The sequence below is a fragment of the Mustelus asterias genome, chromosome 18, assembly GCF_964213995.1.
Source record: "Mustelus asterias chromosome 18, sMusAst1.hap1.1, whole genome shotgun sequence".
Lineage (NCBI taxonomy): Eukaryota > Metazoa > Chordata > Chondrichthyes > Carcharhiniformes > Triakidae > Mustelus > Mustelus asterias.
In genome coordinates this window covers 64860493-64883450 of record NC_135818.1, presented here as the reverse complement: position 1 = coordinate 64883450, position 22958 = coordinate 64860493, and the positions used below count along the sequence as shown (strand labels likewise).

Below are 22958 nucleotides of genomic sequence, written 5' to 3'. Positions count from 1 at the left end.
GCCAATGCATCTAACTAGCACATCTTTCGGACTGTGGGAGGAAGCCGGAGCACCCGGAGGAAACCCATGCAGACACGTTGAGAACGTGCAAACTCCACACTCAAGCCGGGAATCGAACCCAAGTCCCTCGGGCTCAGAGGCAGCAGTGCTAACCACTGTGCCACCATGCCACCCCGGCACATATATTTTAAAGTCAGGGTGAGTTGTTGCAAGCGAAGGGATTCAGCATGAGAGTTACATTAAGTTGAGCTGAATGTACCACCACCGGCAGGAGAGTAAAACAGTGGGATGCTTAGGAAGCTGGAGTTAGATGACCAAAGGGCACACAGATGGATCTGCAGAACCGAGTTGATTGAAGAGGTAATGTGGGATGAGGTTTTTGGACAACAGGAGACCAGGACACCCTGTTTTGAACTTACAATGCCGGTTTTGACTATGCAATGCCAGTGAATAAGTTCAAACATTCATACGTACGCATCAACGCATTGCACTGCCCATTTCCCTGATTCAGGATGCTCAGTTGCTGTTCAGATGCATTTTTACTTGGTGAACCTTTGTCTTTCCAAACTTTTTCTTAAAATGTATATTCTATAATACTAATTTATTGCAATATTACTTTCTTTATATAACTGAGTGGAAAATCAAACCTTGATTCAGGACCCAGTCCTTGATATTTAACATTGTTCTTATGGAAAAATCAGTTCTAACTTACGACTTAATTTTCAGGAACCAATTGTGTCGTAGTTGTAAGGACTGCCTGTACTGAATTATTACGTGAACAGATTTTGGCGAACTCAAGCAAGATTGGTTTTAAGGAAAAGAAATGTAATTCTATATGGATATCTATTGACCAGTAAAAAAATCATAAATGAAGGAGCAATTCACATTCGTTATTAGTAACCATACCTGGATAGATTCTGTTACGGTTAATCTCCCACTGCTACCAGAGCTAGACCAAGATTCTGATCTGGCTGAGATGAATCCCCTTTGGTACTTCGTTTGTAGATTTTTCTTCTTCAGTTGGTCTTTGTCTGAAGAAAATAAGCAATTTATGATCAAGTTCATGCTTTGATATCTTTACATTTTCACTTTAAAAACACCTAGGAGATGTGAATTTTGAATTGTAGAATCTCTACAGTGCAGAAGACGACCATTCGGTTATTCAAGCCTGCACTGACAACAATCCCACCCAGGCTCTGTAACCCCATGTATTTACCCTGCTAATCCCCTGATACTAAGGGGCAATTTAGTATGGCCAATCCACCTCACCTGCACACCTTTGGACTATGGGAGGAAACCGGAGCATCCGGAGTAAACCCTTGTTGACATGGTGGGAATGTGCAAACTCCACACAGACAGTCACCACAGGCTGGAATTGAACCAGGGTCTCTGGCGCTGTGAGGCAGCAGTGCTAACCACTGTGCCACCCTGTTTCAGCTAAATTACTTGGCACACTTCTTAGAGTGACCAGCCATGTTGTGTTGGCTGTAGCTGTTACAGTAATGGCACCAAAGAGTGGTATGACATCATATCCATATTTGCTCCAGTAAACAAAGTTAAACATGTGCAGTCAGGATGAACAGACCACATATACTAGGTACCACCTTCCTTCCTTCCAAACTCAAGGGCATCACAGTATATGTGAAAACACACGCAGATGGTGATTCCTGCACAAGTGTTTTTCAGAACAAATTCTGAAGATGTTTAAGCATTGCTGACCAAGCAAAGCAATACTTTCTCAAAGCAAGTGAAGCTGGGGTAGAAATTTGACTTGGGCGACGATGCAAAATCAGCATTATCATATTACCACCCATAATACATGTTAGCTGATACTTAATTCCTTTGAATACAATGGGGGTGATTTTGAGCTGCAATCTCTGTCTGTGGGAATGGCGGCGTGCGCTCAAAATCCGGAGAACGTGATTCGCACCACCAAATTCCCGAGTTCAGATCTTCCCGGACCCTCACCGATGGAGTGGCGTGAAATATGCCAAAGGATCAGAGAAAACTAATTTTAATACATTAGCATGTCATTAGCAAGCACACTCTCCGGGGCTTCCCCTTTGATTTTTTTTTGGCAGAGTGTCGTAAGATCTGGAGAGAATACCGGTGTGTTTCTGCCAGAAACAAAACTGCCATTTTTTGGTAAGATTCCCCCAATAGAATTGAATATCCTGTGCTACATATAATGGTAAGAGTTTTAACAACAGCAGGTTAAAGTCCAACAGGTTTATTTGGTAGCAAATACCATTAGCTTTTGGAGCACTGCTCCTTCGTCAGATGGAGTGGAAATCTGCTCTCAAACAGGGCACAGAGACACAAAATCAAGTTACAGAATACTGATTAGAATGTGAATCCCTACAGCCAACCAGATCTTAAAGATACAGACAATGTCAGTGGAGGGAGCATTAAGCACAGGTTGAAGAGATGTCTATTGTCTCCAGACAGGACAGCCCACAAGTCCAGGAGGCAAGCTGTGGGGGTTACTGATAATGTGACATAAATCCAACATCCCGATTTAGGCCGTCCTCATGTGTGCGGAACTTGGCTATCAGTTTCTGCTCAGCGACTCTGCGCTGTCGTGTGTCGTAAAGGCCACCTTGGAGAACACTTACCCGAAGATCAGAGGCTGAATGCCCATGACGCCGTCTGGGCTAAGATAAATGCTTTGGAGTGAAGTTATAAATTAATTTGACTAATTAGAGGCAGTCCTGCAGTCACATGCCAAAGTGGAATGGGGCTGTGATGATCCCAAACTCATTTCCTGAGGGACCATTCTAGCCAGCAGTGAGAAGACTCCACCAGTTTGGGACAAATTCAAATTTAAGTTTTAGAGGTGAAAGGATAGTATACAAATTCTGGAGATAAATGGCATTATTTCACCATATAATTAGAATCATAGAACCGTACAGCACAGTTGGCAGTGCACATCAGTATGTGCCAACTATTTCGAAGAGCAACCAGTTAGTCCTATTGATATCTGCTCTTTCCCTTTATCTCTACAATTTTTTCTCCTTCAAGTATTTATTCAGTTTCCTTTTGAAGACTACCATTGAATCTACATCTGCCACCCTACAAAGCAGTGTATTCCATGTATAAATGTTTTTTCTCATGTTGCTCCTAGTTTTTTTTTAAAATCAATCGCCTTAACTCTGTGGCCTCCTGTTATAGACTCTTCAGCCATTGGAAACAATTTTTCTTTATTATTTAAGCATCTCTTAGCCTTCTCTGCATAAAATAAAACAACCCAGTTTCTCCAGTCTATCCCTATAACCATAACACCCATCATACCTGGAATAATTCTAGCATTTTTTTTCTGTATCTTCTCCAAAGCTTTCATGTTCTTTCAAAAGTGTGATGGCGAGAATTGCACAGTAATCCAACTAGAACTGACCTGGTGTTTTAGATAGGTTTAGCATAACTTTCTAATTTTTATATTACATGCCTCTATTTGTAAAGCCCAGAATCCCATTTACTTTGTTCAAACAAACTATCCCCAGGTCTCTCTTTTCTTCTATCCCCCTAAGAAATCATATCATTTAACGTGTATTTTGTCTCTCCATTATTTCAACAAAATGTATCTCCTACATTTGTCTGCATTGAATTTTATCTGTCAGGTGCCCGCCATTACTTCAGCTCTCCATGCCCAGTTGAAGTATCTTACTATTTCCCTCAATTTTTACATTATCAAGTAAGATATTTTAAAATTGTGCCCTCAAATCTAAAGCTAAATTCAAATTTTCAACTGCTATGGCGGGATTTGAACTCCCATTCTTGGATTATTGGTTCAGGCTTCTCAATTATTAAAATAGCAACATAACCACTACCCTGCCATACTACACATAGAATTGACAGCACAGAACCAGGCCATTCTGTCCCACTAATCTGTTCTGATGTTAATATTCCATACAAGCCTCCTCCCACGTTGCTTGCATTTCCTCAATTCCCTTCTCTCTTATGTATGTCTCAAACGCCCCCTTGAATGCGTCAATACTCTCTGCTTCAAATGGCAGAGAAGTATTGTCACTACTGTGTGAAGAATTAATATTTTTATTTTATTTATTATATTCATACCACTCTTTTTCTTAATTCACCTACAAGTGGATATGATTTCTCTACGTGCACCCCATCAAACGCCCTTCAAAATTCTAAAGATCCCCATCAGGAATTGCCTTAGTGTTCTCTTCAGTTCTTTCAGATGAGATGTTCTACCGAGACCTTACCTGCCCACTTGGGTGGATGTAAAAGATCCCATGACACTTTTGAAGAAGAGCAGGGGAGTTATCCCAAGGTGTCCTGGCTAATACTTAGACCTCAGTCAACATCACAAAAACAGATTGTCTGGTCATTGTCACACTGCTGCTTGTGGGAGCCTGCATTGAGCAAATTGCTGCCACGTTCCGAACATTAGAACCTTAAAAGTACTTTATTTACACTTGTAGGTGAATCAAAATGAGTGGTAGAGCAAAGTGTGCAGAGGACACTGAAAGTCTGCAAAAGGATATAGATAGTTTGAGTGGGCAAGGGTCTGGCAGATGGAGTATAATGTTGGTAAATGTGAGGTCATCCACTTTGGTAGGAACAACAGCAAAATAAACTATTATTTAAATGGTAAAAATTGCAACATGCTGCAGTGCAGAGGGACCTGGGTGTCCTTGTTCACGAATCACAAAAAATTGGTTTGCAGGTGCAGCAGGTAATTAAGGCGGCAAATGGAATTTTGCCCTTCATTGCTAGAGGGATGGAGTTTAAAAACAGCAACGTTATGTTGTAGCTGTATAAGGTGCTGGAGAGGCCACATCTGGAGTACTGTGTACAGAAAGGATAAACTGGCACTGGAGGGGGTGCACAGGAGATTCACTAGGTTGATTCCGGAGTTGAGAGGGTTGGCTTATGCGGAGAGACTGAGTAGACTGGGACTATACTCATTGGAATTCAGAAGAATGAGGGGGATCTTATAGAAACATATAAGATTATGAAGGGAATAGATAAGATAGAAGCAGGGAGGTTGTTTCCACTGGCAGGTGAAACTAGGCATGGCCTCAAAATAAGGGGGAGCAGATTTAGCAGAGTTGAGGAGAAACTTCTTCACCCAAAGGGTTGTGAATCTGTGGAATTCCCTGTCCAGTGAAGCAGTTGAGGCTACCTCACTGAATGTTTTTAAGGCAAGGATAGATAAATTTTTGAACAGTAAAGGAATCAAGAATTTTGGTGAGCGGGCGGGTAAGTGGAGCTGAGTCCATGAAAAAATCAGCCATGATTTTATTGAATGGCGGAGCAGGTTCAAGGGGCCAGATGGCCTACTCCTGCTACTAGTTCTTATGTTCTTATTGGCTATTAAGTGGTTTGAGACATGAAGGGAGTTATATAATGGCAGGTCTGCCTTTCTTTTCAGAGAGAAAAGCCCTAGTCTGCTCAGTCTTAGTAGTATATAGCTGTATCCTCCAGTTCCTTATTGAGCAGAGATGTTAAGAAAATTCAATGATTCTTCTAATTTTCAAAGCCATGCACCTATTTTGTTAGGAATAAAATTTACTATTACAGCAGTAATTGCACTTGAATTAAATGCCCACTGACTGAAGCTTGGCATTAATTGCAACAAATTGATAAATCAATGACAAAGCTAAATCACTAAATATCTGGCTACTAGTGCAGACCAAGGCAAGGAATTACACAAATTATCTCAGCTCAACCATGAGAAGCTTTAGAAGATTCGCTGGCATAGCTAAAGAAATAAGCGACTATATTGGAAAATTATGGGCTAGCTTGCAGTTCACTTATATGAAGTAATAGTGAAGGCAAGTAACAAATATATACGATGGGGAAAACAGACAAAATAAAAACCATCAAATATTGCTATCTTCAATACACTTTGTTTTGAAACACAATTGCTGCAATCAGCTGTAGAAATAGTATTTTCCCCCCAAGTGTCTCAGGTTAGATTAGTTTCACAACCAAATAAATCAAACATAAATCAAAAAGTATTTTTAAAACATGCATAAGTATCTGTAGATCCACCTTTTAACTGAATTTTTTGCATCTACCCAATTTGCACCTCTCGTCTTTAGATGACACTAACATGTTGAGGGATGATTTCACAGACTTGAGCTGCCCCTTGGCACAGCAGTCAAAAGGCCATTCCTAATAGGTCAATTTTTACTAGGAATGTAGTCAACAATATGATCACATTCAGTGGCATGAAGTCACCCCAATTCAATCTCCACCTGATATACAGGTGTACACTTTTCAGCAGAGAAATACTCAATTACTACCAGAAATATTAACGCTGGCCAGTTTTTTCTTTCCTAGCCAAGAGCAGCAGGGCTGATTGACCTCAGCCATTCACAGAGTAGACACGTTTTCGCTAACACAGTCACAACACAGAACCACACTGGAAGAAGGTATTTAATGCTGTGTATAAATAGGAGGCCATCAGATTTAGAGCAAAGATCAGCAGTCAAAGTATATTTTTGGCATTTTTATCTCAAACATTGGTGAACACTAAATTATTAAATATTACAACAAGAATCAACAAGTGATTGATTCACTTGTTGATCAATCAACAAGAAAATCAACAAGTGTCCAATCTAAGTTTTAAGACTTTTAATTATCGATACGAGATTGTGGGTGTACTGGAGTAAGGATGATAGAATGGGAGAGGGGTAAGTGAGGCTTGGGGGTGGTTAGAAGTGTCAGCACCAAACTGCAGCGCGGACAAAGGATCGTCCAGACTCAAAACGTTGGCTCTATTCTCTCTCCATAGACGTTGTCAGACCTGCTGAGTTTCTCCAGCATTTTCTGTTTTTGCTTCCTTGTAGCACTAGATTATTAGGGGTGGGGGCGAGGGGTGGAATGTGGCAAGTGAAGCAGGCTGGCATTTTAAATATCTATGAGCACAAATGAATCCCTAGTTAAAGGCCCACCACCTGAACATAATTTACAATTAAGGCTGGGGCTAATAATACAAATGAAAATCAAGCAAAAACAAATATAGAGGGAAAGCTAGGGAATTAGGAAAGCTGAGGCTGACAAAAGATTGGCAGATAAAATAAAGAAGATAGTTAAGAATTGTTTGGACACACAAAAGTCCAAAGATGTGCGGGTTAGGTTGATGGCCATGCTAAATTTCCGCTTAGTGCCAGGGGAGACTAGATAGGGTAAATAGGTGGGGTTATGGGGATACGGCCTGGATGGGACTGTGATTGGTGCAGACTTGATGGGCTGAATGGCCTTCTTCTGCACTGTAGGGATTCTATGAAAATGTAGAGGAATAGGGCTGTTTGAAGATGAACCAGAAGAAATGAGGAATGACATACTCAAATAAAACTGTTTTCACAGATGAGTATGATCATGAGCATGAAAGAGTACAAGAGAAGGTGGAACGATGAAACAGGGTAACTACTAATAGGTTCTGACCCAGTTTCGATGAAAGGTCACAACCCTAATCGTGACCTCTGTTTCTCTTTTCACAGATGCTGCCTGGCCTACAGAGTATTGAGCAAATTACTGCCACGTTTCGAACATTACAACATCAAAAGTACTTTATTGGCTATTAAGTGGTTTGGGACATGAAGGGAGTTATATAACTGCAGGTCTGACTTTCTTTTCAGAGAGAAAAGCCCTAGTCTGCTCAGTCTGAGCAGTATATAATTGTATCCTCCAGTTCTTTATTGAGCAGAGATTTCAATAAAATTCAATGCATCTTCTAAGTTCTAACATGAACTCTAGAATACTAGGTGAAGTTAGAGAGAAAATCTCAGAATTCTGACCACAGTTTTTCAAATATCCTTGGTTGTGGCAGATTACTGAATGGTTGAACATCCAACATAAAATCAGTGGTAGATGAACTTTTGGAGGTTTTATATGGGATAAATTAGATGTGGGTTTATTAAGGACATCCTTCATGAATTGGCACCCATAAGCAGAGATAGAAGGATTTATTTTGGTTTCTCAAGGAATCAAGGGATCTGGGAAGAGTGGGGGGGAATGTGAAGTTGCAGCTGAAGATTAGCCATGACCATACTAAATGCTGGGCAGACTCAACAGGCTGTATGACCTACTCCTGTTACTAATTCTTTTGTTCTTTAAGAATCCATGATTTTGGTGCCTTACTTTGGTCAAGTAGGGATTCATCAGGGTAACAGCAGGGATAGAAGAATGTATTTATGAAGATAGGCTGGAGGACCTTGGACTCGTTTTCACTACTCTTTACTGTTAGGAAATAAAGATAGTTTAAGTAATCTATATTTGTACTGCATGTTAAAATATGGTATAGTTTTAAATTTAAATTTTGATTCTGTGTTTGTGTGCTAAGGGTTAAGACTTCAGTTTAGCTTCATGTTAAATAAAGGTGCTTACAAGTCTATAGCTTTTAGTTTCACTTAAAAAGTTACCTGCATTGTATTAAGGTTTTACGACGTAAAAGCAATTACAGGGGTAAAAACTAAACTGTTGCTTAGCAACCAGAGGCTCACACCAAAAAGCAGAAACACTTGAGTTCAGTTTGGAAACAGATAACTGAGAATTCAAGTAGCATTCCACAGACTGCTAGCATAGGCACAACAATACAGGGGGACAGAAAGTTGGTCCCAGAAATTAAAGGAGAAAGTCCCAGAAACCAGGGAATGAAAAAGAGGAAAGTCCCAGGAAGACTAAAAGTAAAGGGATAGAGAACCAGAATCTGAACAAGATACAAGAATCATAGAACCATAGAAAATTACAGCTCAGAAACAGGCCTTTTGGCCCTTCTTGTCTGTGCCGAACCATTTTTTGCCTAGTCCCACTGACCTGCACTTGGACCACATCCCTCCACACCCGTCATCCATGAACCCGTCCAAGTTTTTCTTAAATGTTAAAAGTGACCTCGCATTTACCACTTTATCCGGCAGCTCATTCCACACTCCCACCACTCTCTGCGTGAAGAAGCCCCCCCTAATATTCCCTTTAAACTTTTCTACTTTCACCCTTAACCCATGCCCTCTGGGTTTTTTCTCCCCTAGCCTCAGCGGAAAAAGCCTGCTTGCATTCACTCTATCTATACCCATCAAAATCTTATACACCTCTATCAAATCTCCCCTCAATCTTCTACGCTCCAGGGAATAAAGTCCCAACCTATTCAATCTCTCTCTGTAACTCAGCTTCTCAAGTCCCGGCAACATCCTTGTGAACCTTCTCTGCACTCTTTCAACCTTATTTACATCCTTCCTGTAACTAGGCGACCAAAACTGTACACAATACTGTAAATTCGGCCTCACCAATGCCTTATATAACCTTACCATAACACTCCAACTTTTATACTCGATACTCCGATTTATAAAGGCCAATGTACCAAAGGCACTCTTTACGACCCTATCCACCTGTGACGTCACTTTTAGGGAATTCTGTACCTGTATTCCCAGATCCCTCTGTTCAACTGCACTCTTCAGAGTCCTACCATTTACCCTGTACGTTCTACTTTGGTTTGTCCTTCCAATGTGCAATATCTCACACTTGTCTGCGTTAAATTCCGTTTGCCATTTTTCGAGTTGGTCCAAATCCCTCTGCAAGCTTTGAAAACCTTCCTCACTATCCACTACACCTCCAATCTTTGTACCATCAGCAAACTTGCTGATCCAATTTACCACATTATCATCCAGATCATTGATATAGATGACAAACAACAATGGACCCAACACCGATCCCTGCGGCACACCACTAGTCACAGGCCTCCACTCAGAGAAGCAATCCTCCACAACCACTCTCTGGCTTCTTCCATTGAGCCAGTGTCTAATCCAATTTACTACCTCCCCATGCATACCTAGCGACTGAACCTTCCTAACTAATCTCCCATGAGGGACCTTGTCAAAGGCCTTGCTGAAATCCAGGTAGACAACATCCACCACCTTCCCTTCATCCACTTTCCTGATAACCTCCTCGAAAAACTCTAATAGATTGGTCAAACATGGCCTACCACGCACAAAGCCATGTTGACTCTCCCTAATAAGTCCCTGTCTATCCAAATATTTGTAGATCCTATCCCTTATCACACCTTCCAATAACTGGCCCACCACCGACGTCAAACTTACTGGCCTATAATTTCCCGGATTTCTTTTGGAACCTTTTTTAAACAACGGAACAACATGAGCCACCCTCCAATCATCCGGCACCTCCCCCGTGAATACTGACATTTTAAATATGTCTGCCAGGGCCCCTGCAAGTTCAACACTAGCTTCCCTCAAGGTCCGTGGGAATACCCTGTCTGGTCCTGGGGATTTATCCACTCTGATTTGCCTCAAGACAGCGAGCACCTCCTCCCCTTTAATCTGTAAAGGTTCCATGACCTCCCTACCAGTTAAAGTAAGGGGCAGAGAAGGGCTCCCAATTAAAAGACACAGCTGCAAGGTACAGACTTGGAAACATTGGCTAGCAGGGAGCCAGACATCCATGGTGACCCTAATGTTGGTGACACCTTAGTACAGCCTGTGAAGCAGGTGTTCTGTTGGCATGGCTGGGTCCCTGGAAGATCATGTGGATGCTTGAATGCACATGATTCACTAAGGTCCTTTAGAAAGGAATTCTGCCATTCTTACCTGGTCTGGCCTACATATGACTCCAGACCCACAACAATGTAGTTGATTCTTAACTACCCTCTGAAATTTCCTAGCAAGCCACTCAGTTAATTGGCAATTGAGACGGGACAACAAATGTTGGGCTTGCTAGCGATGTCTTCATCCCATAGAAGAATAAAAAGAAAAATGTTGGAACTTGTGTTATCCTTATAAATCTGTGTATATCTGTAAAGAAATAGCTGGGCGAAGGTATAGTGTATTATAGTTAATTTTTTCTCGTGTAATAAATGTTTTTTTTTCATTAAACGTTCATCAACAGACCTGTGACTCTGTTTATCCACGTCTCTAAACAAAAAACTAAAAGTGAGGATCTATCAATCCAGGTTCCATCCTGGGATCTGATTGTCCAGTAGTAACATCAGCTGGGAACGTAACATTACCCATTCTCCTACTCCCATTACACCGCAGAAAGAGGAGAGGATGGCTGATAGGCATGTTCAGAATTAAAAGAAATTTTGGTGGGATAAATCAAGAAAAACAATTTACACTGGTTGGAGGAGTATAAATTCAGCAAAAGAGCAAAGAAAGAGATTAGGAGAACATTTTTTAATGCAATCAGTGGTACGTGGAGTACCCTACATGGAGAAATAATTATGAAAATAGATCCATAAAACTTTCAAAATGGCAATGGATAGATATTTAAAAATGAAAATTTTTAAATGTTATGGGAAAATTAGGAGCAACTGTACTGCTCTTTCATAGTGCTGGCACAGGCATGATGCACCAAATGGCTGCCATCTGTGGCATCTACTTGCTTTGTTCTACAATTTTCAGTGGAAATGTTTATAGGTTTATTCTATGTCATATTTTCATTAGTTTCACTTACAATAAATGAATTACTTACATTTTACACTTAACAGCATGCTTTTTGGAACAGAAGAATCCACTGAAGCTGGAAGAATGAAAGATACAATTAATATTTAAAAAGAGATAAGTTTTCAGTAGCAAAAGCTTAGAATTATATAGCACCTACAGCACAGAAGCAGGCCACTTAGTCCAAATGTTCTATGCCACCATTTATCCTCCATCTACACAAGCCTCCTTTTAGCCTTCCTCATTTAATCCCATAGATATATCTACCTGTTCCTTTATCCCACATGTGCTCCTTTCCTTTCATGCAGCAGAGATGATTAGATAGCTGACCAGCTGAATATTTCCACCATTTTGTCTTTTTATTTCAGATTTCAGCATCAGCGATATTTTACTTTTATATTCGTGTTTAGTTTGCTGCCATATCTCTTGTAGGAATGCCACTTGGAAGAAGTTGTGCTCTTCTCGTACAGTTTCTATAAAGCTCAACAGAAGCTCACAGAACAACATGTAATCTTTTGATTAGGCACTTTACAACTTCCTGAACTCAACAATGTCAGAACGCACATTTTTAAGCTTTACCAGTCTGCAGAAAGGTGAAACATTTGTTAATTGTATACAGGTGGTGGACATTAACTGGGGATTCATTTGTACTCCAAAAAATGAATAGGAGCTGGATGGTGTGGTGATGATGTCACTGATCTAGTATTCCAGAGGCTGTGGCTAAGGTTCTGGGAACAAGGATTCAAATTCCACCATGATAGCTGCTGGAATTTAAATTCAATTAATAAATCTGAAATATCAAGTTAGTCTCAGTAATGGTGATCGTGAAACTATCATCGACTTTCATAAAACCTCATCTGGTTCATTAATGGGCCTTAATGGAAGGAAATCTGCCATGCTTATCTGGTCTGGCCTACATGTGATTCCAGACACCCAGCAACATAGTTGACTCTCTACATTGACTCTACTGTCTCTCCACAGATGCTGTCAGACCTTCTGAGATTTTTCAGCATTTTCTGTTTTTGTTTGTGACTCTTAATTGGCCTCTGAAATAGTCTAGCAAACCACTCAGTTCAAGGGCAATTAGGAGTGGGTTGGACTTGCCAGTGATGCCCACATTCCATGAAAGAGTAAATAGGAATAGACAAACTGTAAAATTTGTTGGCCAAGGAAGTGATTTGTTATATGCATCTCTGTGAATAAATACTTATAAAAGTGTATAAAGAGGAGGCTCCAAGTCTATCCTTCACCACCTGACTTTCTGAAGTAAAACAAATTTGGTTTCTCTCTCTACAGATGCCTGACCTGCTCAGTATTTCTACCGCTTTCTCTTTCTTATTTCTGATTTTCCTGTAGATTAGAATTAAAGCTCCAATTTTGAGTTCCAGTCCCTATCTGCAACAAAATATTGTGATGCTTAGAAGCATTCTGTAGTACCAGTAGGACTTGAGTACATAAAACGTGTCAATTATAGTATTCCCATAAAATGTTCTTTTAGCTCTGCAATTAACAGATGGCAACATTATCGCTTACAGGTTCCTATCATAATAATGGAATCCATACTACAATCTTCAGTTTATTGGTCGCATTATTGAAAGCCTCCGAGTTAGAAGATGCAGGGATTGAGCCTAACTTCAGACTGGAGAGAACTGGATCTCCAAATTTGAATTATAGGTTGGCATCATGTGAGACAGCCCTCCTGATGGGTGTGGATAGTGCACCTTCATTGCATGAGACAATAACACCCCCACACTCCCAGTTACAATCATGGATGAACCATTCATGTTGTGTACTGTCACACCGTTAATCAGCCTGTGAATCCTTTGATTCCACAACCTCATTGTGAAGATATGAAAAAGCAACTAAGCTTGTAATCCCAAAAATGGTGTAGTTGGGGAAAATGATCTTTTATTTGTAACAGGAAGAAAGTTACCTTGTTCATTTTGCTCATATTATATTCACTAGCTGTTTAACTATACAACAGAAGTTGCAATGGACACAAGATCTAGCCAGTGGTCAAAAGTTCTACTTCAAATTGATCTAAATTACCTATCTATAGCTGAATATCAGCAATTTTGGCTAAAGGAAGAATCATATTGTAGTCATTCTGATGGCTTGAAATGCATGATGGACATATAACATATAATATTACACAATATTATACAGTGAAACATATCATTCTGACTTGCTTTTCTATAGCAATCTTATGAGGCCATTACCTTTGGCAGAGAGAATTCTATTGTAGTGGGATGCCATATGAGCCTGGGTTAGATATGGGTCCATCAAATTTCTGGAAGGACCTGCACCGTAAGCTACAAGGACAAAGGATGAATGCATTACATACTAAAACAAATCGAAAATGCTTTTAAAATCAGGAATAATGATTACAAGTAAATCTGAGGCATTAACAATCAACATGCATCTAAAACATTAATTCTTAATGTTCAAAGCTAAGACTTGAGCACGTTTTCTATCCTAATTACTTTACGAACATAGGACTTCGGAGTAGTAGTAAGCCATCTGACTCCTCATTTTGGCTCCGCCATTCAATAAGGTCACAAGTTATCTGAATAACAAAAACTATACTTATATTGCGCCTTTAATATAGTAGAGCGCCACATGGCACTTTACAAGAGCGATATCAAACATTTCACAATCAGCCATACAAGGCGAGATGGGCAAATGACCAGCAGTCACGTAGGGTGTCATTTGTTTTGTTGATAAGAGCTGCATCAATGTTTATATGGGGCTGAAACTTTTTTGAGGTTTCAAAAATGGAATTGCAAGAAAGGCAAAGCAAATAATACATTCAAGGACCTTGGGGTGGGAGTGTGCAGGAACAGAGAAGTTACCACTTGGTAATGATTACCAATTTGAAGGAGAGCGAGTCATAACTTAGTAGAGGATGCCATTAACAAAATAATATAGGGGAAATGCTGATGTCGTGGTAATGTGGAACTAATAATCCAGACGTCCATGCTACTGCTCTGAGAACATGGGTTCCAGGTCCACCATGGCAGCTGATGGAATTTAAATTCAATAAATAAAATCTGGAATATAAAGTTAGTCTCAGTAATGGTGATGATGAAATTATCATCGATTTTTGTAAAAACCCATCTGGTTTACTACTGCCCTTTAGGGGAAAAATCTGCCTTGAACTTGGCTGGAAACTGATATCTGTGGTGCTGCTGACCTCTGGAGGAGGCCGCGATGGATCATTCATTTGGCACTTTTGGCTGAAGAGATGGTTGCACAATGCTTAAGGCTTCTCTTTTGCATTGATGTGATGGGCTTTCCCACCATTGAGAATGGGGATATTTGTGGAGCCTCCTCCTCCAGTTAGTTGTTTAATTGTCCACCACCATTCATGACTGAATGTGGCAGGATTGATCTGTTGATTGTGTGATCACTTAGCTCTGTCACAGGCTTCTTCTGTTTGACATGCAAGTAGTTCCATGTTGCAGTTTCACCAGGTTGACATCTCATTTTTAGGTATGCCTGGTGTTGTCACTCCTGGCATGCCCTCCTGCACTCTTCATTGAACGAGGGTTGATGCTTTGGCTTAATGGTAATGGTAGAGTGGGGAATATGCTAGGCCATGAAGTTGTGTTGAGTACAATTCTGCTGCTGATGATGGCCCACAGCACCTCATTGTTTCACAGTCTTGTGTTGCTAGATCTGTTTGAAATCCATCCCATTTAGCACAATGATAGTGCCGCACAGCAGTAATTTTATCTCCACAATAAACGTGTGGTGGTCATTCCTACCGATACTGTTATGACAGATGCATCTGCAGCAGGTAGATTGGTGAGAACAAGGTCAAGTTTTTCTCTCTAGTTGGTTCCCTAAAACCTGCTGCAGACCCAGTCTAGCAGCAATGTCCTTTAGGACTCAGCCAGTTCTGTCAGTGGTGACACTACCAAGCCACTCTTGGTAATGGACATTTGAAGTCCCCAACCCAGAATAGTTTTTGACAGTGGTTTTAATTCTAGATTTATTAATTGAATTCAAATTCCACTCATGTCCCCAGTGCATTCGTCTGGGCTTCTGGATGACTCACGCAGTGATATTACCACTATGCCACTGCCTCCCCTGACTTGGCACCTGATTCAAATTAACTTTGGAAAAGGTGACATTCATGACAAAAATTGCTAAATCTCTGACAGCAGTTTTCTTCGAGGTCAGCAACAAGTGATGTTATTTTGCCGCTGACTGCAAAATTCAGGATCAGTATATTTTTCTAAACTAATATTAGAAGGGACATGGCCATCAAACATTCAAATCAACAAGATTTTCCTGTTTCTTAAGGCTTCTCTTATTTTGGACTGTAGGTACAAATCAAGCCTTATATATTTGTGAGTGACTAGTTAAATTACAGAAGGAACATAGCAGCTGCTGTTTTGTCGAGGCAATGTTCAAACAGTGATGACAGTCAGTACAAAATTAATTTCTTGCAAATTATTACTCTTGGGAATGTCAATGCAATTTAAATCCATCACCATTAACTGAAATAATTCGAGAGATTATAATTCTAAATGACTTTGTCTAAAATTAATTGCAACATGTTTTGTTAAATCAAAGTGATGATTCTTGTGATCCTTCCGAACATCTTACAGCAACATACAGAATGGAGTTTTCGCATAGTAATTTTAAGACTGATTCTAATAAGAATATTTGATCTATGATTCTATGAATTCCTCTTGTTTTAATCACCATGCTCAAAGTGAATGTCACAATGATGCTGTAAATCAGCATACTGGGGAAGGGGGGGGGATTTCCTTGGGGTTTCTGCAAACTTTCTTCATGTAACTATATGGAAAAACAGTGGAATTTGATGTGATTTGTCACATGTATTAGTATAGTGAAAAGTATTGTTTCTTGCACACTATACAGACAAAGCATACTGTTCATAAAGAAGAAAAGGAGAGAGTGCAGAATGTTACAGTCGTAGCTAGGGCAGTAAGAGAAAGATCAACTTATGTAAGGTTGGTCCATTCAAAAGTCTGATGACAGCGGGGAAGAAGCTACCAGAATATGATCCAAATACAATTCATAGAATTATAAAATCCCGACTGTGCAGAATGCTGTTTGGCCCATTGAGACTGCACCAACTCAGAGTATTTTACCCAGGTCTTCAACCATGGCTAATCCACCTAATCTGCACATATTTATTTATTTGTGTCACAAGTAGGTTTACATTAACACTGCAATGAAGTTACTGTGAAAATCTTAGAACACTAAGCGGCAATTTAGTATGGTTAATCCACCTAACATCTTTGGACTGTAGGAGGAAACTCTATTTGCAAACTCCACACAGTCATCCAAGGTCGGAATCGAACCTGGGTCCCTGGAGCTCTGAGGCAGCAGTGCTAACCACTGTGCCACGATGCAGCCATTGCCAATTTCTACCAATCTACAGAAAATCAGAAAAAGACAGGATGAAAGAGATCGAAGGATATATTGATGGAGTTAGAAGAATAGTAGGAGGAAGATCATGTGGAGAATAAACACCGGTATGGACCGTGAATCACCTGTTTCTGTGCTGTTTATACTACAGACAGAGTTTAATGAGGGTGGCGGGAGGCTCACTAGCCTGGTCTCCAGGAGCCCCAAGGGAATTAAGTTCATAATTGTCAGTGGGAACTCTGCCACTACAGTTCCCGGCTCCTTGGGAGGCATTTAATTGCAAAACTTCCCCCGGTAGGGTGGAAATTCCATCCCCGAGAGCTGCTGGCTAATCAAAGAGGCTCACAACTCTCACTTACTGGCAGTGCTACCAAGAGCAGTGGCAACTGCTGGTAATACACATGGGCCTTCATCAGGGATCATCGTGGGAACACTGGAGAAAGGCAAGCGGATAGTAGGATGGGTGTCTTCGGGAGGGGGGTCACAGGTGAGGTGAGGGAGCCCGGTCAGAAGAACTGGCACAGGGGCAGCTCTCAGCATCCCCCCCGCCCCTCACTTCCCAATGTTCAGTCCATTGCTAGGGCACTGAGTGCCTTTGAATGAGGGATCCCATCCTCTCCTCCGTCCACACCGGGCCGCAAACAAATCTGATAGGGTTTGCTTGTCAGATTCCCCCCCATGTGTATCCCATCACTGGTCAGTTGGGGGAGGGGGGAGGGGAAGGATGGGGGCTGAGGCCCTTAATAGGGCATTAATTGCCCACTTAAGGACTTCAATTGGCGACCAGGTGGGAAAACTGCATGTAAGTCATCCTGCCCCAGACAAATGAGGGGGCAGGCACGATCCCACCATGCACCTTCCCACCTGATTAAGTGCCCTAACCCTCCCCGAGAACCGACACTGGAGGACACTGGCACTTGTAATTCTGGCAGAATTGCTGGGATTGTGGGTATGAATTTCCAGAATCAAGGTAATAAAGACAGAAAATGCTGGAAAAATTCAGAAGGTCTGGTAGCATCTGTGGAGAGAGAAACAGAGTCAACATTTCAGGTAAATCATCTTTCTTTAGAACAAAGGTATCTGGTTCTGTTAAGAAACCTCTTTGGAGAGAAGTTTTACATGCTAATATGCTAATAGTAGGGGTGGCACAGTGGTTAGCACTGATGCCTCACAGCACCAGGGAACCTGGTTCAATTCCAGCTTTGGATGACGGTGTGGAGTTCGCACATTCTCTCTGTGTCTGCGTGGGTCTCATCTAGGTGCTCCGGTTTCCTCTCACAGTCCAAAGATATGCATGTTGGGTGGATTGGCCATGGTGAATTGCCCCTTAGTGTCCCAAGATGTGTGGGTTAGATGGATTGACCATGGTAAATGTGTGGGGTTACAGGGATGGAGCAGGGAAGAGGGCCTGGATAAGATACTCTGTCAGAGAGTCGGTTCAGACCCAATGGGCCACTGTGGGGATTCTATGATAATAGCTTGAAAGTAAAGATATGATACACAACAAGAATACTGCCCATAGTTCCATCAGGCCAGTTTTTGGGGACAATGTTATTTTTTAAATCAGCACAGACAATTCAGTTAAAAGTATTTTGAGTCAGGTGTGAAATGAGTACGTATTTTCTTCATAAACTTAATCTAGGAATGTTGGAGTTCTGGCAAGAACACACTTAGGGGATTTTATAGTAACTTCATTGTAGTGACATTAATAAATAAACTTCAAAACTTTTTAAAAACATTTATTGACAATCTTTAGTTGCCCTAAGAAAAAGTGGGTCTTTTCCTTGAAATGATGGTGCCCCCGTCACTGTATTACATAGGGAATTCCATGTTTTTGACCCAACAACAATATTGGAACAATGGTATCAAATCAGGATAGTGCGCTTCCTATGAGGTAACCCAAAAAACTAAATCAATAAATTGAGGGATAAATTATAAGACAGCCCCATAAAGGGATCAGAGTAAACAGAATCTCAAAGAAAACTTAAAATAGCAAAACAAAATGTGATTGTAAGGATTGATAAAACACACCTGTCCCCACAGTGCCCACTAGAAGGCCTCGATTGCGCTGGCGGACAGTGCTTTCCAGGGATACCCGGCAACCAACATAGCCACAGAAGAAGAGCAGCCAAATGGGACAGACAACCCCCTCAACCACCCACCGCCTGAACCTATTAATGGTCAGCTTGACCAGGGCCAGGAGCAAGCCCCTAGGAGGTCCTCCTCCCTCCCCACACCCCCTTCCATCAGGATGCTGAGTGACTTGCAAAGTAAGCTTGGTGACATGCTGAAGCAATCTTGGAAAATGTGGTTGAAATTCATACAATGCACCAGTGGAAAGGAAGGATATCACGTTCAGTAACAGAGGTGGAAATCAAGTAGGCTGCTTTGCTCTTGCTTCTTTAGGTTTTTTTGTGGCTTCACCTATCCAGGCAAAAGTTGAATATTCCATTACACTCCTAACTTGAGTTGTAAAGAGGTTTTAAAGGGTCACGAGCTGACTCTCCTGTGACAAATTACTCAGCCTATGTTTGCATAATTGACAAATGCTCTGTGCAGTTTTAGTTGATTAACTCCCTCCATATATAATGGGGTCAGTTAAATCTACATTGTCAACCTACATTTTCTGGGGCTTGGTTCAAAATGCCTACGGAAAACAATGTGCACGCTACTTTGGGTGAGCCAAAACTCCACATGAATTTTTCTGTGAACCTGATGGTAGTTTTCTTTGTACGTCAGACATCACGCTATATTTTTTAAAAATGTGGTACTAACCATGGTAACTTCCATTTATGCAACCAAAATTAGTATATTTTGAGTATAATAAATTAATACTATCATACTGAGCGAAGTACCCATAAAGATCTTACTCCATATTAATTTTCATGCCCCTCCATTCTCTTAAGAATTCCACTCCACTACAACACTGACATCCATATATAAAAGGAGACTGTGGTCAGCAACCTCAAGAGTGGGTCACACTGGGACTGCAGGAGTGAAACCCCCAGGAACTGGTTCTTTAACACTCAAACAGCAGATTTCAGATAGCACGGTGGCACCGTAGTTAGCACTGCTGCCTCACAGTACCAGGGACCTGGGTTCGATTCCCAGCCTCGGTCACTGTCTGTGCAGAGTTTGCACGTTCTCCCCGTGCCTGCATGGGTTTCCTCCGGGTGCTCCAGTTTCCTCCCACAGTCCGAAAGACATGTTGGTTAAGTTCATTGGCCATGCTAAACTCTCCCTCAGTGTAATCGAACAGGCGCTGTAGTGTGGTGACGAGGGGATTTTCACAGTAACTTCATTGCAGTGTTAATGCCAACCTACTTGTTTATGACATGAATAAATAAACTTTAAAACAAAATAGTGAAGTCTTCTGCCATTCAGGTTCAAAAGTGCGCAATCAAGTATTTTGGAACTTTGAAAACTTTGGAACTTTGCAAACAAGACAAATAAATTGCAGCTCTAAAAAGAGAAATCCTCTACACAATTGGCTATCCTCTTTGGCAATAATGACAGGAAGGTTTTTCATTACTGACAAATTTAAGTATAATTTACACATGCATTGTGACATCATCGCACACTTCTCATGATGCGACAGCACCCAGAGACTTCAGTGGTTTAAATCCAAAACGAAAACTTAGATTCTAGAGGTATATTTTGTCCCAATTAATAAACACTTGGAGCGTTATTATATATGGTTTTGTATAAGATATACATTCATCCAATCATACACACACTTTCTGACTCTGAAATCTTGTTAATTTGTTACAGTATCACACTGCCCCAATTCTAGATAGCTGGTGACACCCCAGAGGCTTATAAATATAAGAATGGCCCCAGGTATTAGAACCAACCCCTCTAAATTACATCAACCATTCGGCTTTAAAAGTCTAATGTAAATTGGTTAAACTCACCAGACACTACAGATTGAGAGAATGAGCAAATGAACGAGAAAAGCAGCCTGAAAGGAACGGTGAATCACATGGCAGTAGTCCAGAGTTACAGAAACGCATAAAAAGCCCAAATCAGAAGCAGCATTTCATATTAATACAAGGTGGAATTTTATAAACCGGTAAAAGGCAATTTAGGTCAGCTGTAAGGGAGTCTTCCTCACACCTGGAACATTGATAACAAAATATTGGGAAAGATTAAAGATAAGTAGTTGAATGCTGCGATGAGGATAGATGTGTCTGTCGTATAGGTCTTGATGATTCGCAATGTGCTGTGGCTCTAATCAGCTTTAATCCCTGACTCAGCAGCGGTCACTCGGCTCGGCCGCCAGCACCGACCTACCTTTCTTATCAGCCATGTTGATGCTGATCTTTCCCATGCTCTCCCTCCCTGGAGTGTCTCAGAGCCGGGGTTACTCTGTCTGGGATCGGGTTATTGTCGCCGCTGTTACCGGGGCTGAGGTGGGTGACTCTGTCCGGGCTCCGCTGTTACCGGGACCCGGGGGGGTGACTCTGTCCGGGCTCGGATTATTGCCGCGGTTGTTACCGGGACCCAGCTCTCCCTGACAATCCTCCAGCCGCCATTACCGCTCTGCAGCCGGCAGCAGCCAATAGGAGAGCAGCAGCGCCGCGTCCCCCCGCCTCAACGTTACCCTGGTAACAGGGCCTAGTGCTGGGATGTGACTCAGACAGAGAGAGAGAAAGGGGGAGAGAGACAGGGAAAGGGGAGAGAGGGAGGACGAGAGAGACAGGGGGAGAGGGAAGGGGGGGGGAAGGAGGAGGAGGAAGAGGAAAGGAGAGGAGTAGGAGAGGAAGGGGAGAGAAGGAAAGAGAGCAGAGGGAAAAGGGAGGATAGGGGTAGAGGGAGAGATGGAGATGGACAGGGGTGGAGGGAGAGGAGGGGGAAAAAGAGGATGGGAAGAGGAAGATAGGGGTAGAGAGGGGAGAGGGAAAGGGGATAGAGGAAGGGAAAGGAAGAGGGGGTATGAGGAAGGAGGAGAGGGAATGGGGGGAGAAAGAAAGGGAGGCAAAGGAAATGGAGAGGGGGGAGAAATGGAGAATTTGGCACTCAGTCAAATCTCTGTTTATTGCAACGGGATGGGAGAATCCTGCTGCCGTGAACAGCCAGACAATCCCACCCATCATTTTTGGTTTGGCAAGATGTAACCAGTGGAGTGCCACAGCATCATTGATGGGAACTCGCCGATTTACAATCTATATCAGTGATCTGGATGAAAGGACCAAAGATAGGTTGATAAATTTTCAAATGACCCAAAGATAGGTAAGAAAGTGCTGTGAAGAGGACATAATGAATCTATAAAGTGATATAGATAGGTTAAGTAAATGACCAAAAATTTGACAATTGGAGTATAAGTGAGAAAATATGGACTTGACCATTTTGGCAGGAAAAGTGGAACAAAAGTATATTGTTTAAATGGAGAGAGATTGCAGAACACTGTAGTGCAGAGGGATCTGGGTGTCCTGGTACATACGAATATATGCATTAGAAGCAGAAGTAGGCCACTTGAGCCTGATCCGCCGCCATTCAATAAGATCATGGCTGATCTGAATGTAACTTCAGCCACATGTTCCTGCCTTATTTAAGGAAATAGGTCAAAGATGATAATGGGGGCGATTCGCCCAGTCCACTGCACTGTTTTTGTAAATAAATCAATAAATATATCACAAAACGTGAGTAGGCAGGTTCAGCAAGTGATTGGGAAAGCAAACCAGATGTTGTCCTTTATTGCAAAGTGAATGGAATATAAAATTAGGAAACCTTAAGAAAAGATTTAATTGCACTCCAGGCATTGCACAGAAGTCCCATTTGACTGATTCCTGGGATGAAGGAGTTATTTTGTGAGGAATGGTTGGACAGTTTGGGCCTGTATATATTGGTGTTTCGAAGAATGAGAGGTGATAGGGAGAGTGGGGTGCGGAGAGGCAGAAAAGGGAGGGAGAGAGAAAGGGGAAAGGGAGGGAGAGAGAAAGGGGGAGGGGAGAGGAGGGAGGGAGGGGGAGGGGGGGGAGAGGAGGGAGGGGGGGGGAGAGGAGGGAGGGAGGGGGAGGGGGGGGAGAGGAGGGGGGGGGGAGAGGAGGGAGGGGGGGGGAGAGGAGGGAGGGGGGGGGAGAGGAGGGAGGGGGGGGGAGAGGAGGGAGGGGGGGGGAGAGGAGGGAGGGG

General features: G+C 41.9%; 1 protein-coding gene across 4 annotated transcripts in view; it reads right to left on the bottom strand.

Moving 5' to 3' along the window:
- spata7 (spermatogenesis associated 7) overlaps nucleotides 1–21377 on the bottom strand; it is a 49840-nt gene extending 28463 nt beyond the window's left edge. For 3 of the 4 annotated variants that reach the window (XM_078234181.1, XM_078234185.1, XM_078234183.1), the window contains exons 1-4: nucleotides 21120–21237; nucleotides 13640–13732; nucleotides 11452–11499; nucleotides 907–1031 (exon numbers count right to left, since the gene is read on the bottom strand). In XM_078234181.1, coding sequence (XP_078090307.1) covers nucleotides 907–1031; nucleotides 11452–11499; nucleotides 13640–13732; nucleotides 21120–21156 — 303 coding nt within the window. In that variant the 5' untranslated portion in view covers nucleotides 21157–21237. Of the gene's footprint in view, nucleotides 1–906; nucleotides 1032–11451; nucleotides 11500–13639; nucleotides 13733–21119 lie in introns of all 4 variants that reach the window. The other variant, XM_078234184.1, reaches the window with a different exon arrangement.
- Between the last annotated feature and the right edge of the window lie 1581 nt (nucleotides 21378–22958).